At 30.0% G+C, this 15,298-nt stretch overlaps 1 protein-coding gene across 1 annotated transcript in view; it reads left to right on the top strand.

The window, feature by feature from the left end:
• LOC117181375 (protein spaetzle 3) overlaps positions 1-15,298 on the top strand; it is a 78,466-nt gene that overhangs the window by 23,742 nt on the left and 39,426 nt on the right. Inside the window, exon 4 of the mRNA XM_033373968.1 lies at positions 11,747-11,987. Coding sequence (XP_033229859.1) covers positions 11,747-11,987 — 241 coding nt within the window. The remainder of the gene's footprint in view (positions 1-11,746; positions 11,988-15,298) is intronic.

Here is a 15,298-nt window from a genome sequence, read left to right as displayed (position 1 = left end):
TCATGATCAAATTTCTAAGTTTCGTCGTTAAAAACTGTGAATGTTCATAAAAAGCAGCAGGTAAATTTCGAAAAGAGTACCTGTTAAATTGCTGCTGCACTGTCAAGCTAAACCATGCTGAGTATTATATATTTAGAAAACTTTGCAAGAAATGAATAGCCCTACAAATTATTATTGTTGATAACATGTGCACTTAGAGTGCACCCAGAGTAGATACGACCCTGCTTTCAAAACCCCGCTGAGTGGCAAACAAGAGAGGCGGCACTATCGCTTACAGAAAGGAGCTATTGTATTTTAGTTAAAATACACCGGGACTTAAAATATTTATTATTTCTATTAAGCATAGTTTTTATGCAATCTATTTATATGGTGTTAATTCTTATCTTGTTGCAAACATTAAGAGCTTTGGCTCGTTGCGGTAGGTGCAATAGTATTGAAGATAATTTTTTTTCTTGGAAACTACTTTATAGCCACACTTATGAAAATATTTAATTTTTGAAAAAGATAGAAGTTGTTAAGGCTTTAAAGAATAAATAAAAAAAAATCGAAATTTTCTAGGCAAATTTGACGATACAGGAGCTTCTCAAAGTTGACCTATGTTCTCGACGTGCATTATTTCGGTGCATTATTTTTTTTCTTTGAAATATTAACGCTCAAACTGACCGGACTACATGAAAAAATTAGAGAGTAGTAGAATGATTCTTTTTCTTCGTCGCAAGTACCTATAGTATCATTTAAAGTGTACAGGAGACGTCTTTTACTACACTCCTTTCCCCATTATCTGAGGCGTAGCACGCTGTGATAAATAATCTTTTGATTCCCACTCTCTTTCTAACCCATAATAATCTGAGAGATACAAATCCATGCTTCTTGACATGCTGTCTTGCTATCACATTCATAATCAGACCGACCTGTTGAGTACCATGTGATCCACTACCTACTCCTGACAATAGTTCGAGTCCGTCCTTTAACTTCCCATTTTTATCACTCTTATATCGCATCTCTTTTTTCTTTTTTTACGTGCACATAAAATACATAGCTTCCTTCCACGCACATTTTCTCATAATTCAAAACACCCAGTCTCCATTCAGTGCCTGAAAGTTTATTTGTACCTTTGCCCGATGCATGCCTTTCGTCAACTACAGTTTCAAATCCAATCCAGGGCTACTCTATTGTTTTTATTATTTGTAACTTAATGTGTACGCCTAACTACTAACTTGATGCAACAAATGTATCTTATGAGTCAAAATCATGTCCAAAGTAATTAGCCAGTCTTCGTAAGATGAAGAGTCCAGTTATAAAATCGGTCTCGCCAAACTGGGGTCAATGGAAGGGGAGCATAGGGATAGAACTAGAACCGAAAGAGTCATGGTTGGTGTGAGAAGGGCACCAGCCTTCATCAGATTAGCTAAAAAAAAGAAAATGAAAGTTACATCTGGTTTCACATGATTTCATACGGAAAAAAATTCAAAATGTTTTGCCCTAATTCGCTTTATGAATTATTAAAGAGTTATCATTAGAACAAAGCACTTGAAACCCAAATCAAACCGTTGAATCATCAATTTACAACTATGCATATTTAACCAAGCAACTACACAGGGAGAAACTTTCAGTTATAAAATTTGATGATATATAATATTTATTTTACAATACGACAATAGCAAGCCAGGATATAGAGTCACTATTGCAAGAATTACTATTGTGTGAGATATAAAATAAATGATTAAATAATTGCACTTGTACCAAAAGAAACTTACTATAATCCCTAAGACAGACTGTGAAATTTACAGAACACAATAGTAAAAACACTCTATGTTCATTCTACGCATTTCTAATTTTCCCCATAGAAAATAGGAAAAACTTCTACGCTCGAAAGAGAAAAATAAAAATAAAATCGCATTTACTTCACGCACTATACATTTTATACATTAAACATACAATTAGATACTTATATTTCATTCTAAGCTGAAAGAGAAAAATCCTTGTTAGAAGATATCAGTCCTGGCGGGAATTGAACACGGGTCTCCGGGACAGCAGAACGTAGATATTTCCCTGTGATAAAATAAACTATAAGGTTTAGGAATTTTATCATCTTCATGAACTGCGGTTCGTGTGATGACGTCATGTGGCACTGAATCGCGAAACAATACATTCGATTCTTTTTTCTTTCATTGAAGCTTCCGATTGAAAATGGTAATTTTTCTTACCTATTTTGCAACTTATTTTATTTTAAATTCTAGTTATTGCAACTACGGTTTAATCATTTAATTTGTGTATATCACTTTTTTCAACTTCAATCTGATATCAAAAATATGAATTTTTCTAACTATAAAGGGCAATTATTAGGTTTTTAGTATATTAATAAATGAAATGGAAAATGTATTACTTCCTATGGCTGCGGGAATAATACTATTTTCTCGGCTATATCCTAGATTACCATCGAACTTTTGTAAATATCAATATTATAATGCCAAATTTTACGATCAAGAGTTTCTCCGTGCATTTTCCACAAAGAATAGTCCTTTTAAAACTAAAATTCATTTTCTATAAATATTAGAGCTTATTTTTTAATTTCTTGTTAAATTCAATGATAATTGAAGTAAAGTACTTATCCCTGAAAAAGCTATCCTAATTATTTCACTTTGTTTGATATCCGATGTGAATTTCAATAATCTATGTCAATTGAATGCGAATCATCGAACAAGTTCATCAAACTTTAAACTAAATTTTAAAGTGATGCCAAATTCCAACTAATCTTTTTTGTTATTAATTTGACAACAAAAATGAAAACATTTTTTCTGAAGTAAGAAGTAAAAATTTTAGAACTATCATAAAATAATCGTAAAAAAATGAGATCATTTCACTTAAATTTGAGGATTTCATAGAATTTTTCTATGCCACATTTGTACAAATCTCCTTAAATAAAATCTAACTATCTTTTTATGTTTTAAATGCGGAAGGTTTACAGCTGCGTCGATAGAACATTGACCCATTCATTGAACGGTGATAATGTGAGTGTTGAGACTCCTCTTTCAAGACCTTGGCGATGCGGCAACAGGTAGCTTCTTGATGCTTGTGACCTCAACTGAACAGAACCACTCCTTTTTTATATTTTCAACACTCACCTGCATATCATAAATGAACTTGCGTTCACCAAATAATCTGTAAACTCGTTCCATTTTAGTTAAACCCAATTGAATGCATTGCGTTTTTATGGATCAATTTAATACAAAGTGTAAGGATTACAAAATAAAAGAATCAATCTTATTCAATCTTTTACCAAATTTTTATACTCCAACCTTAATTTAAACAATGGCTCAAAGGGAGATTAGAAACGACAATGACAAACAAACTTTTAAAAAAAAAACCATTCCAGTTTTCGGAGAAAAGAGTCATATATTAACAATTGAATTAACTATCCAAAGAAAAACTCACAGTTTCTCTAATTCAAGTATTTTTTGAAATAATTGTCAGATATTAGGGACCTGTCATAAATTACGTAAAGTTGTTTTCTAAAATTTTAAACCACATACCCTCCTTTTAGGGTTTGTAAGTTTTTATTCCTCTCAGCCTCCTTATCACATTTACTTTTTGTGGACAACATCTTTTTGGTGAATTAAGTTTTTAACTAAAAGAGATGATTTCAACGAAAAATGTAATAATTTAAATAAAAAAGTATATTACGGCACAAGTAGGGTTAGACACGTCTTTACACGGAGAGGTCATTATTCGCAGGACGAGTTGTTTTTGTGGTAATTCGTGCGAATATTGAATTCCACTTGAAGACGTGTGTGTCCCTACGAGTGATGTAAGATATTTTATGCCGAATCACCATGTTATATGAGACTGTCGAGCCACCAGGAAAGTGAGCGTCAGTTAGCCCTTAACCGAAAAGATTCGAGAACGTCCTATGAAGTGAATGGTTTTGATAATGATCACTGTGACCAAATATTCTTCTGCTTTGTTTTCTCCATCTGTCAAGTTTTTTGAAGGCCATCTCATATTTATCTTTAGATTTTCGGGGTACTAAATCTTGGTTTGCCCCTTTCACTTTTTTATTCGTGTTGAGGTTGGTATTTTGTTTTTTTCCTCATGCCGGAAAATATAAATTTTCAATCAAATAGTTAATTTTCAACAAATTCGCTTAATTTTTCAACCAAAGAGGTGAATATTTACCGATAACTATGCATCTTTAACCAAAAACATTAATTTTGAAGAGTGTACTTCAAATTTTCAGTATATAGTTTATATTTCCCCTGGCGGACGGAAGGAACCGAATGGAGCCTCTACAAAGTACCCGTAAAGACCCCATTCGGTTCCTGTTTAAAAAACTCGAAAAAACAGAAAAATCAACTTTTAAATTGTTGAAATTCAGATTCTACGTTAAAATTCCATATAGAAGGTCACGGAATAATCCCAATCGTTTTTTTGCATCGGTAGAGTTTAAAAAAATAGAAGACCTATAACGCCTTTTGGCTGCTACTTACAGGCGATGCGTTTGAAGTGTAGCAGTCAACAGGCGTTATACGTCTTATATTTTTAAACTCTTACCGTTGCAAAAAAAAAACTATTGCGATTATTTCGTGACCTTCTATCGGGAATCTTAACGTTTAAAAAGAAAGAAACCGAATGGGGACCCAATCGGGTCTTTACGGGTACTTTGTAGAGGCTCCATTCAGTTCCTTCGGTTCGCCAGGGCCTACTTAAAAAGATCCTAATGAAAAATAAAAGACAATTAAATTTAACCAATGAAGAAGAATTTTTAACAAAAAACTTGAATCAACAACTAGAACGGATTAATTTTAAACCAAATATTGCTTTTCTTACAAAATAAAACAAAAAATTTTACCAAAAAATACAATTTTTCAACAAATTACATGCATTATCAACAAGATCATTACATTTTACAGCAAGTGGATTAATTTTCTACCAAACAGATGAATTTTTAATTAAATATATGAATTTTCTACTAAAAATGATAAACTGTCTTTTAAAAAAATATTTATTTAAAAAATGTATTTGTAACTACAAGCAAAATGAATTTTAAACAAAACCGTTGAATTTGAAATAAAAGAGATGAATTTTAAACTAAAGTCATTAACCATTGAGTAAAAAAATTAATTTGCAACAATCAAGTTCAACCTTTCATCAAATAGTTGATTTCTCTACCATAATGATGAATTTTCGAGCCGAAAATTCGAATTTTGAACCAAACAGTTGAATCTTTAACAAAAAAGTTCATTTTCAAACGAATAAAACTAACTTTTAACCAGACAATTTAATTTTGAAACCAAATAAACATGAAATTTCTACAAAATAAAATGCATATTTACAACAAAAAGACAAATGTTCAACAAAGTAATTAAATTTTTTGTTAACAAAAGTTTTTATTCCAGAAAGAAAACAAATTGTTGAATTTTCATTCCAAAAACACGATTTTTTGAAACAAACATTTGCATGAAATACATCAATTTTGTATCATGAAGATTAATTTTCTACTAAATAAGTTAAACTCGCAACAAAAATGATGAAATTTCATATAAAAAAATTTTAACCAAGGAGTTCAGCTTCCAACAAAGTAATTCAACTTTCAACCAAAAAAGATGAATTCTTTTAAAAAATGTAATTGTTGTTATTTAAATCCAAGAGTAATTTCAAGTAATTAGTTCAAATCTCAATCAAAAAGTTAAATTTTCAATCAAGAAGAACAAATTTCCTGACAAAAAAGATAAATTCCCAACAAAATGGTTACATTTTCAACCAAAGAGATGAATTCCCTGGCGGACCGAAGGAACCGAATGGAGCGTCTACAAAGTACCCTTAAAGACCCCATTCGGTTCCTTTTTAAAAAACTCGAAAAAAAACAACAAAATCAACTTTTAAATTGTTGAAATTCGGATTCTGCGCTAAAATTGGGATTAGAAACCCACGGAGTAATAGCAATTCTTTTTCTTGCAGCGTTAAAAACTTTAAAAAATAAAATACCTGTCATTTACATGAGCCGAAGGCGACTTCAAGTGCATCATCTTTTAGTAGCAGTTAATAAGCGTTCGTCGGTAACTTTAAGAATTTTGTCTGGATGCTAGCGCCACGCAGTAGAAACCTCAGACAACAACGGTGCGATGCAAGTGAGAGAGAATTTTATTTTTAAACTTCGCGCACAACATACTACGTGAGCTATTATGGATGCGCTTGAGGTCACCTTCAGGGGTGCATTTCAGGGGACCACTCGGATGCACTCGGCTGCACTCCGAGCAGTTCCACGATAGAAGGTCACGGAATAATCGCAATCGTTTTTTTTTGCATTGCTAAATAGTTTAAATAAATATAAGACGTATAACGCCTGTTGACTGCTACTTACAGGCGATTCATTTGAGGTGTAGCAGTCAACAGGCGTTACGTCTTATATTTTTTAAAACTTTTTAGCGTTGCAAAAAAACTATTGCGATTATTCCATGTCCTTCTATAGGGAATTTTAACGTAGAATCCGAATTTCAACAAATTAAAAGTTGATTTGGCTGTTTTTTTCGAGTTTTTAAAAAAGAAACCGAATGGGGACCCAAAGGGGTCTTCACGGGTACTTTGTAGAGGCTCCATTCGGTTCCTTCGATCCGTCAGGGTTCTTACCTTCCAACGGACGCGCTGTCGTAAAATTTACGACAATTTCCTAAATACCCCTCCCCTACATGTACCACTTATTATTATGTGCTGAGCCTCCACCTATTCCAAGATCAATCTCTTTCTGAACTCTAGACAGACGATTTTGCAAAGAATTGTTTGTTATACGCGTCTTTATATGTAAGTATATTACGTATTCTGTGCTATTTTATCTAATTTTTTCCATATTTATATCGTGTGGGCCAAATTATGTTACTCGGGAGTTTTTTTGAGTCACTGAATACGAGTTCGATTTCAAGAATTTTGAAAACAAAATGGCGGATCCAATATGGCGGTCGAGTACGCTAAATTAATTAGGGGTTGTTTTTGGGGGTTGTGGAATATTATTGTGGGGTCGGAAGCATAGTATGGGGTTTTGTAAAGGTGTCGCTTGTGACTATTTTTTATTTGAAAATGTTACGGCTGTTTTACATGACGACATTTTGGAATTGTTTCGTGAAAAGTGATAGGGGTGAATTTAAGGGGGTTGTCAAATATTATTGATCGTTTGGGAACAAAACATAGAGTCTTTTGAAGGTGACTTATGCGACTATTTTCAATTAAAAAATTTTATGACTGTTTTACATGGACACACTTTGGAATTGTTTCGTTAAAAGTGAGAGGGTTGAATTTGAGAGGTTGCTCAATATTATTGATAGGTTTAGATTATAACCTGGGGTTTTAGGAATGTTAAGCGGGGCTTCTGTTTTCAGTTAAAAAATGTTGTGGCTGTTTCACATGGAAACACTTTGTAATTCTTTCGTTAACTTGGATAAACCCGAATGACGTAAAATTTACAAGCGCTCGCTCAAGCGAAATTACAGGGCGCGCCCGCTGAAAGGATTTCATTTAACAAAATTTTTAGCCCTAAGCAGAAAAAAATTACAGAAAAATATTGTAATTTGCAGAAAAAGATCATTTTTAATACAAAATAAATATTTTTAATCACTTTTTAAAAAATTTTTTTTGTTCATTTGCTTCAGGGTTATATAAATATATCTTTTGAAATGATCCGAAATTCTTCTAATATTTATACAAAATTTTGCAAGCCTTGAAATTTCCAGATTACTTTTTACATTTTTTCAGCTTAAAAAGCTTCTAAATTGTTTGATCGAAATCTTCAAAAACTGATTTTTACTTTAAATAAAATTATTTTTGTTTCCTTTCAAAAATTCTAAATACGTTCTTAATCTTTTTATATTTTTTCTTGTTTAAAATCTAATTAAATATTTATAAATATTTTCCTTAAATTGATTTTTAAACAAAAGAATTAGTTTAAATTTTTCTGCAATCTTAAGAAAAAATGTAATGATCTTAAAAATTTTAAATTCTACCATTGAAAAAAATATATATAGTTCTATAAAATACCTATATAGTCTATACATTTCGTAACCTAAGATATGCTAAGTCTTTATCCATAATTTCATTTCGTTCATCTCTTCGAATGCTTTAAAAAAAATTACAAATTATAGTCTATTGTTAAAATGTTGAGAACAAAAATATTTCCAAATATTACAATATAATTAAATTTAAAATCTGGTCTTTTATTCATAATTTTTAACTAATAGAAACATTCAGAAATCATTTTTATTATCAAGTTGAAATACTTGAGGGGGTCAAGGGGTTATGAATATAAACCTTTAATCTGTTTTAAAACGTTAAAAACAGAATATTGTTGCCTTTATTATTAAAGAATGATTTACAATTACAATTTTTTCTTTAACAATCAAATTTTTAGAATTAAAATTCCTCATTTGGAAATTGAAATTTACACAATTTCAGAAAATTAAAAAAAAGAAACTCGAAACAGCCACCTTCAGTATATAACCAAGTCGGTATTCAATAACAATAAGTGTGAGCTTTTCGCGAATTACATTCCAGCTTTTTTTTAGTAGGGTAGGCAGATAAAAAATAAATTTGACCTTAGAAAAAGAGTAATAAATGGTCAATTTTTTCATTTTGTTCCGGATTTATCCGGAAAATTATCAGTTTCGATTACGGATCGAACAAAGTTACGATTTCTAACAGGAATGCGTGTGTTTATTAAATAATTCGAGGCCGTATACAGGAGGACTTCTTCTTAGATTTTTTTCTATTTGACGTCCACAGAATTGACCTTTTTTGCAGAACAGTCATGGTTAATTTGGTAGCCCGATCGATGGCCACAGAAGTATTTCCAAGAAATTCGATTATATCGGTATCAGGAATTAATTTTTTTATTCAACTTTTACAATTACTTAGCAAAAATGAACGAGTCTAAACTAATTACTTGTGGTTATCCTCGATGTTAATTATTAAAAATTCTTCGACATTTCAGTCCCTACTTCGGTTATTTTTTCTCGATAAGGCAAGAAAGAATTCTGTTTTTTTTTTTTATCAAAGTTATCTATACTGTTAGGCAAAAATGGAATTAATTTAAGGAAATTCCACAAGTTTGGCATTTATATATATGTCATTTTTTATATTTCTGAACACGATAATTTAAATGTCAAGTTTTAATAATCTTTCAGACTCACAATTAAAAAATATTATTCAGATGATTTGAAAAAAAGATAAAGTTAGTGTTTTTTTCATTTTGTGTTTTTCTTATTATATATATTTTTGCCCTTTTTTTCTAATATTCTTTTTAACCGATGCCTGCAAGTTTCGTTGAAAAGAATTTTGCAAATTTATTATTTTATGCAAAGTGACAGGCTCTGGGTCACAAGAAATATTTCTTAATTTTAATTTATGCTAATCATAGATGGTATAAATGTTTTGTACGATGTCCCGATATTAAAAATGTACAGAACCTACAGAGAGTTATGGTAATAATAAAATGCCTCTGGTCTTTAGCTCCTCCAAATTTTATCTGGCGCCTCAGAGTCATGGACGAAAGTATTGATCAATCTGCTGTCTTCAAATCTCCTTAATAAATTGTCTCTTATTATTTTATTATTTGTATTGATTTACGCTTTGCAGTTTCAGTATATTCCTTTTTTAATACAGGCAGATTTCATTTATAAAAAGAGTCTGAATATCAGTGCATAAAAATGAAATTGATTATGGGTGATTTGGATTTAATTGAATGCAATTCAAATTTACATGAATTAAAAAAATGGAATCTAGATGAATTCAATTTTAATTTCAATTAAGTACATTTCGAATTTCGTGGAATTTATTTCGAATTTAAAAAAATAAAGTTTGAGTCCAGAGTGGAATTAATTAAAAATGAAATTTGAAGTGAGTAGAATTCGCTTCGAGTTAAATTAAATACACTTCAAATTTATTTTGAATTATGTTTGAATGTAGTAAAATCAACTCTGAATTAAATTTAACAGACTTCAAATTTTGTATTTATTCACTTTGAATTCAAATAAATACACTTTAAATTTGCATCAGATTCTAATCAAATAGAATTTGAATTTAGAAGAATTCACGTAGAACTTAATTAAATGGACTTCGAATTAAAATTTCGACTTGCGTATTAAATACATTTTGAATGAATATTTTAATTAAATAGACTTCGAATTTGGTGGAATTCACTTTGAATTCAGTTGAATACACTTCGAATTTGCATCAGATGAAATTTCAATATACATCGAATTATGTATGAAATTATTAGAATTTAACTTGTATCCTAATCAAGTAGACTTTGAATTTAGTAGAATACACTTCAAATTAAATTAAATAGACTTTAAATTTGATAGAATTCACTTTAAATGAAATTAAATAAGCTTTAGATTTACATTGTATTTATTTCAAAATGAATTTGAATTTAGTAGTATTCCCTTTGAATTTATAATAAGTAAATTGAATAGACTGAAAATTTAGTAGAATTTATTTCTAATTCAACTAAATACAATTTAAATTCAATGAAAGGCATTTCGGATTTACATCGTGTTTTTTCGAATTTAATTTAAATCTATCACAATTCACTTTTTATTTTAATTAAATAACTCTGAGTTTACTGGAATTCATTTTGAATTTACAATTAGTAAAACTAACTTTGAAGTAAATTGAATAGACTTCGAGTTGAGTAAAAGTCTCTGTGAATTCAATTGACTAAGCTTTGGATTTCCATCTTATTTATTTCGCATTAAATTTGAATTTAATAAAACTTACTTTGAATTTTAATTAAATAGAATTCTATTTCAGTAGAATTTTCTTTAAATTGAATTGATTGATCCACTATAAATTAAATTGAAAAGACTTCAAGTTCAGTGGAATTCACTTTAAATTAGTTCTAAAACAGATCGAATTTATTTAGATTCAATTGAATATACTTCGATTTTATTTGAAATAATGCTTGAATTCATTAGAATATTATCTCAATTAAACTGAATGGACTTCAAGTTCAGTAGAATTCTCTTTGAATTTAATTGAATACACTTTGAATTTTCATTCGATTAAATTTTAATTTCAATCGAATTAAATATGAATTTAGTAAAACACCCTTTGAATTACATTGAATACACTTGGAGTTTACATACGTTGAATTTATTTCGAATTAGATATGAATGTATTAGAATTCAAATTGAATTTTAACTGAAAAGACTTCAAGTTTAGTTCATGTTACTTTGAATTTACTTTTACTTTAAAAAAAAAAGAATTACAGTTGAACTTCGTTTATTGCAACTCCTTTGAAACCTAAACATCTCGTCTATTATAACTCGAGAGGGGACCCCACCAGTCCATGCATCCGGAAGGTTGTCTCACAATACATTTCCGCTTCCGCCATAGACCAATATCTTGGATTGCAATAAACGCGGTTTGCAATAAACGAGGTTTGACTGTAAATTTCAATTAAATTAAATAGAATTTTTATTTGATATAATTTAGTTGAACTCGCTATTTTTTGTATAATCTACTTTAAATTCAATTTAAATTGAGTGAAATCCATTGAAATCCATACCTGAGTACAGCAAAACACACTTTGAATTCAGGGTCTTGAATTGAGTTTAATTAATTCGGATTCAGTCAAATTCAATTAAATTTACTAAGAATGTTGCTAAATCATGATTCTAAATTCACATAAATATAAAAAGTAACATAATTCGCTTTTCTAAATATACATTTGAATAACCACATTGTGTTGTTCTCCTGCAAGGTACACGAGAGTGAATAGTGGATCTTATACGGGACCTGGGGCAAAAACGTCAGTCCATGCAGTTCTCGATTACGATGATGATGAATTTGAAGAATACTACGATGACGAGAACCCGGTCATTCCTAGTGATGCCCATGTGACCCCAATCCAGGGACCAATTCTTTTGAAAAATGGAACAGTGCCTGTTGTTCCACTTTACTCGTATCCACAGTTGAATAATGGCACCTTAGTGCAAATACCTGTAAGTAAAACATCTAATAATTAGGGATGTGCAACAATTTTATAAACCTGGACTAACCCGAAAGTAAAATTTGAAAAATGTCGGTATTTTCTGGTAACTTTAGCCACAACTTTTGCTAACCTACCATAAATTACCAAATATTCAGGTACTTTTCGAAAAAAATTTAATTGTACTTTTTGGCCGGTTCGGGTTTTCGATCAGGCTCGCATTTTTAGGTTTTCGGTTCATGCCGGATACATCACTATCAATAATAATGCATTAAAATATAGAAAGAATGAAAATGTTTCAACATTTGGAAAACAACTTGATATACTCAACTCTCTATATAAGAACTCCTAGTTTACGATATTTTTTTTAGAATTGCGCGACAAACAACTTGAAGGCCGCACTCTTAGCGCATTAGTTGGATCAGGTTGCGTCATGATTCCAAATACAACAGAAATTGGTTATGCTGTCCTGTTGGTTTACGTTTAGATTTCCCCGATTTAGCATCAAGGCCACTGCCAGCCATGTCCGAAACCGTTCTTACATCGTGAGTTGAATGTATTTTCGTTCAAAAATCTCGAAATGGAGGGCTCTACAACTTATGGTTTCCAACAAACAAGAAATTTGCGACATAAAATACTTTTCTGATAAGTTATTGGAAAACCGTGATGGATGTGAGCAAATATTTATAACTCTTGATGTTTGCTTATTCGCAAGGTTGAGTTAGAATTTTACTGAAGACAAAGGATATGTAATTATGTAAATGCTTTATTACAGGATAGAGGTTGTTCTCCTTTTCTTATCCTATCTTTGCTCTCATTTCTGAAATGCACCTATTCGTCAGAATATTGGCCCATGCAATTTATTGAGATATATAATAAATATGAAGAATAATTAGGTACTAATCTGGAAAATATATACTTCGTAGATCCTTTTTAAAACATTAATTTCCTTATGCTTCCCCTTTTAACGGGAACCTTTTTTGTTGGCAACATTATTTTAAAATATATGATTTTTTCATCCAAAATATTTATTGGTGCTAGAAAAATCAATGTTGATAGTATTTGAGCTCAAAAAAATTTTTGTCTCTGTTTTTAAAACAATTTTTCGGAAAACTTAACTGTCATTTTTTAGAATCTGCATTAGTAATCCATTTTCCTTAAAAATGAACATTATAAATTTTTTTGAGGTCGCTGAGTTCGAATTTAATAACATAATTTCCAAGTTCAAGGCGGCTAATCTAATATGACGAATTAAAAATTTTATAATGGACTCAATTTTATAAAAGTGCGTATGATAAAGTTTTTGGTTCGTACAATTCAAATATAGTGATTATTTTGAAGGTTTAAATTTAAAATTTTTCAATTTTAAAGATGTATAAACAAAAATCCTTAAATTTTGTCAGCAGTGAAGATTTTTAAATTTAAAGTCCTCCGAATGGAAGAAATTTAACATGTGATGTCATTTGTAAATATTTGAAATTAAAAATTCATCAATTTTTGTTTTGAATATGGAGTTTAATTATTAATACTTGCAAAGGAAAATTCTTCAGTTTGTAATATTTCCATTTCAAAGTTTTAAAATTGGAAAATATTCATTTGTAAAGATTTAACATTGACATTTATTTAATTCTCAATTTATTAAAATTATTCTCAATTTTATTTTTTTAGTAAAATTTGTTGTTGTTGAAAGATTTAATAAATAATCGCAAAGACGAAAAAGCAAAAGTGACCGTTATATGGAAAAATAGCTGTATACTATAGAATGATTTATAAAAAGAAGAAAATTACACAATTCTATTCTTCTCAACGAAAAATTCCAATGGCTTTATCAATTCGATAAATCATTCAGGTTCACAGCTTCAATCAGCAAATGAATCTCTGATACCGATCACCAAGTCCCATATTTTAAAGCCATAAAGTAAATTACTAACAAATTAATCAATTCAAATTTATACCTTCTTTCCAATTACTTTCTTTTGAAATTTTTGAGGATGAAAGGTCTTCTACAAAAATATCTGCTACTGTTGAATAGAATCCTTATTAATTAATCGTTCAAAGTTACGTGTATTCAAAAAATATAAACATACCTATTTAGCATTGAATTAAAATTAGATTTGCTTCTGAAAAAGTTTTTTTTTCCTCTCTGATGGAGCGAGGGTTTGAGTTTCTAATGGGATACAAATTCCATTATCTATGTGCCGAGAATTTGCACAACGCACTTTAATGGCCCATGAAATGGCATTGAGACAATAACCTCCTGAACTCATGTGGATTGTAAATTTCACTTTGGTATTGCCACGTCCTTGTTACCTCACCTTAAGAGAATGCTTGAGCATTAAACACATAAATCGATCTGAATTCAGATTAAAATTAAATGCAAGCCTTTCAAGAGTTCGAGATAAAATATTTATATTAAAAAAGGTACAGCAAGTTCAATCCAATTTTATTTGATATTTGATTTATTTATTGACTTCAAGTCCCCAAATTGCTCATCGACGAAATATGTCGTTCTTTAGACGAAATTAGATGACTAATTCAAATATTCTAACTTTTTTCCGGAATTTATGAGTCTTATTTGCCTTTTCCGAAATTCGTCAAAAAACTTGAAGAAATATCAAAATCAATAAAATAGTAGAGATTTGTTTGAAAATATAAAAAGCAGATCCCCCCCCCCAAAAAAAAACCAGTTATATTTTTTGGTAATGTTTTGTTAAATTCAGCCTTTCAAAGAAGGAAGGTTCTCTATGAATTTTATGCAGGCTAAAACATTTATTGACCAGAAGAATTTTTTGTTGTAAAATTTCATTTTCCCATTTTTCTCAGAAACAATGAAAGAAAAAATATCTTAAGACAAAGGTTTGCACATCTTAAAAAGTTCCACAGGAAATTCTTGTCGTTTATTTGTGCTATTTTACATCGCTTACGAGAAAAACTAGAAAATTATGTTTTCTGGAAAAATATTCTACCGGCTATAAAAAACATGGGCTTTTTAAAAAATCTTCCTTCGATGTTTCCAAAATTCCAAGAAAAAAAATAAAGGAAACTTTATGGAAAAGCCCTCCTTTTCAATTTTGTTTAAAAATTAAAAAATTCTTTGTTTATATAAGAAAGGTTCCTATCATTTTCGTATTGATTAAAACATTTTTTGAGGCCGGAAGATACTGTTTCTTGAAAATGTCATTTTCAAATTTTTCTCGCAAATGAAGCAAGATATCATGAAAGGGCAAAAAGTTTTTTCTGCCGAACTTTTCTAGGTGTGCAAACTGATATCCTAATATTTTTTGTACCTTTTGTTGTTTTAAAGAAAAATATGAAAATTAACAA

This window comes from Belonocnema kinseyi, chromosome 10, assembly GCF_010883055.1.
Source record: "Belonocnema kinseyi isolate 2016_QV_RU_SX_M_011 chromosome 10, B_treatae_v1, whole genome shotgun sequence".
NCBI classification, from domain to species: Eukaryota; Metazoa; Arthropoda; class Insecta; order Hymenoptera; family Cynipidae; genus Belonocnema; species Belonocnema kinseyi.
Note: the sequence above shows the minus strand (reverse complement) of the source record. Positions and strands in the feature narration are given on the sequence as shown.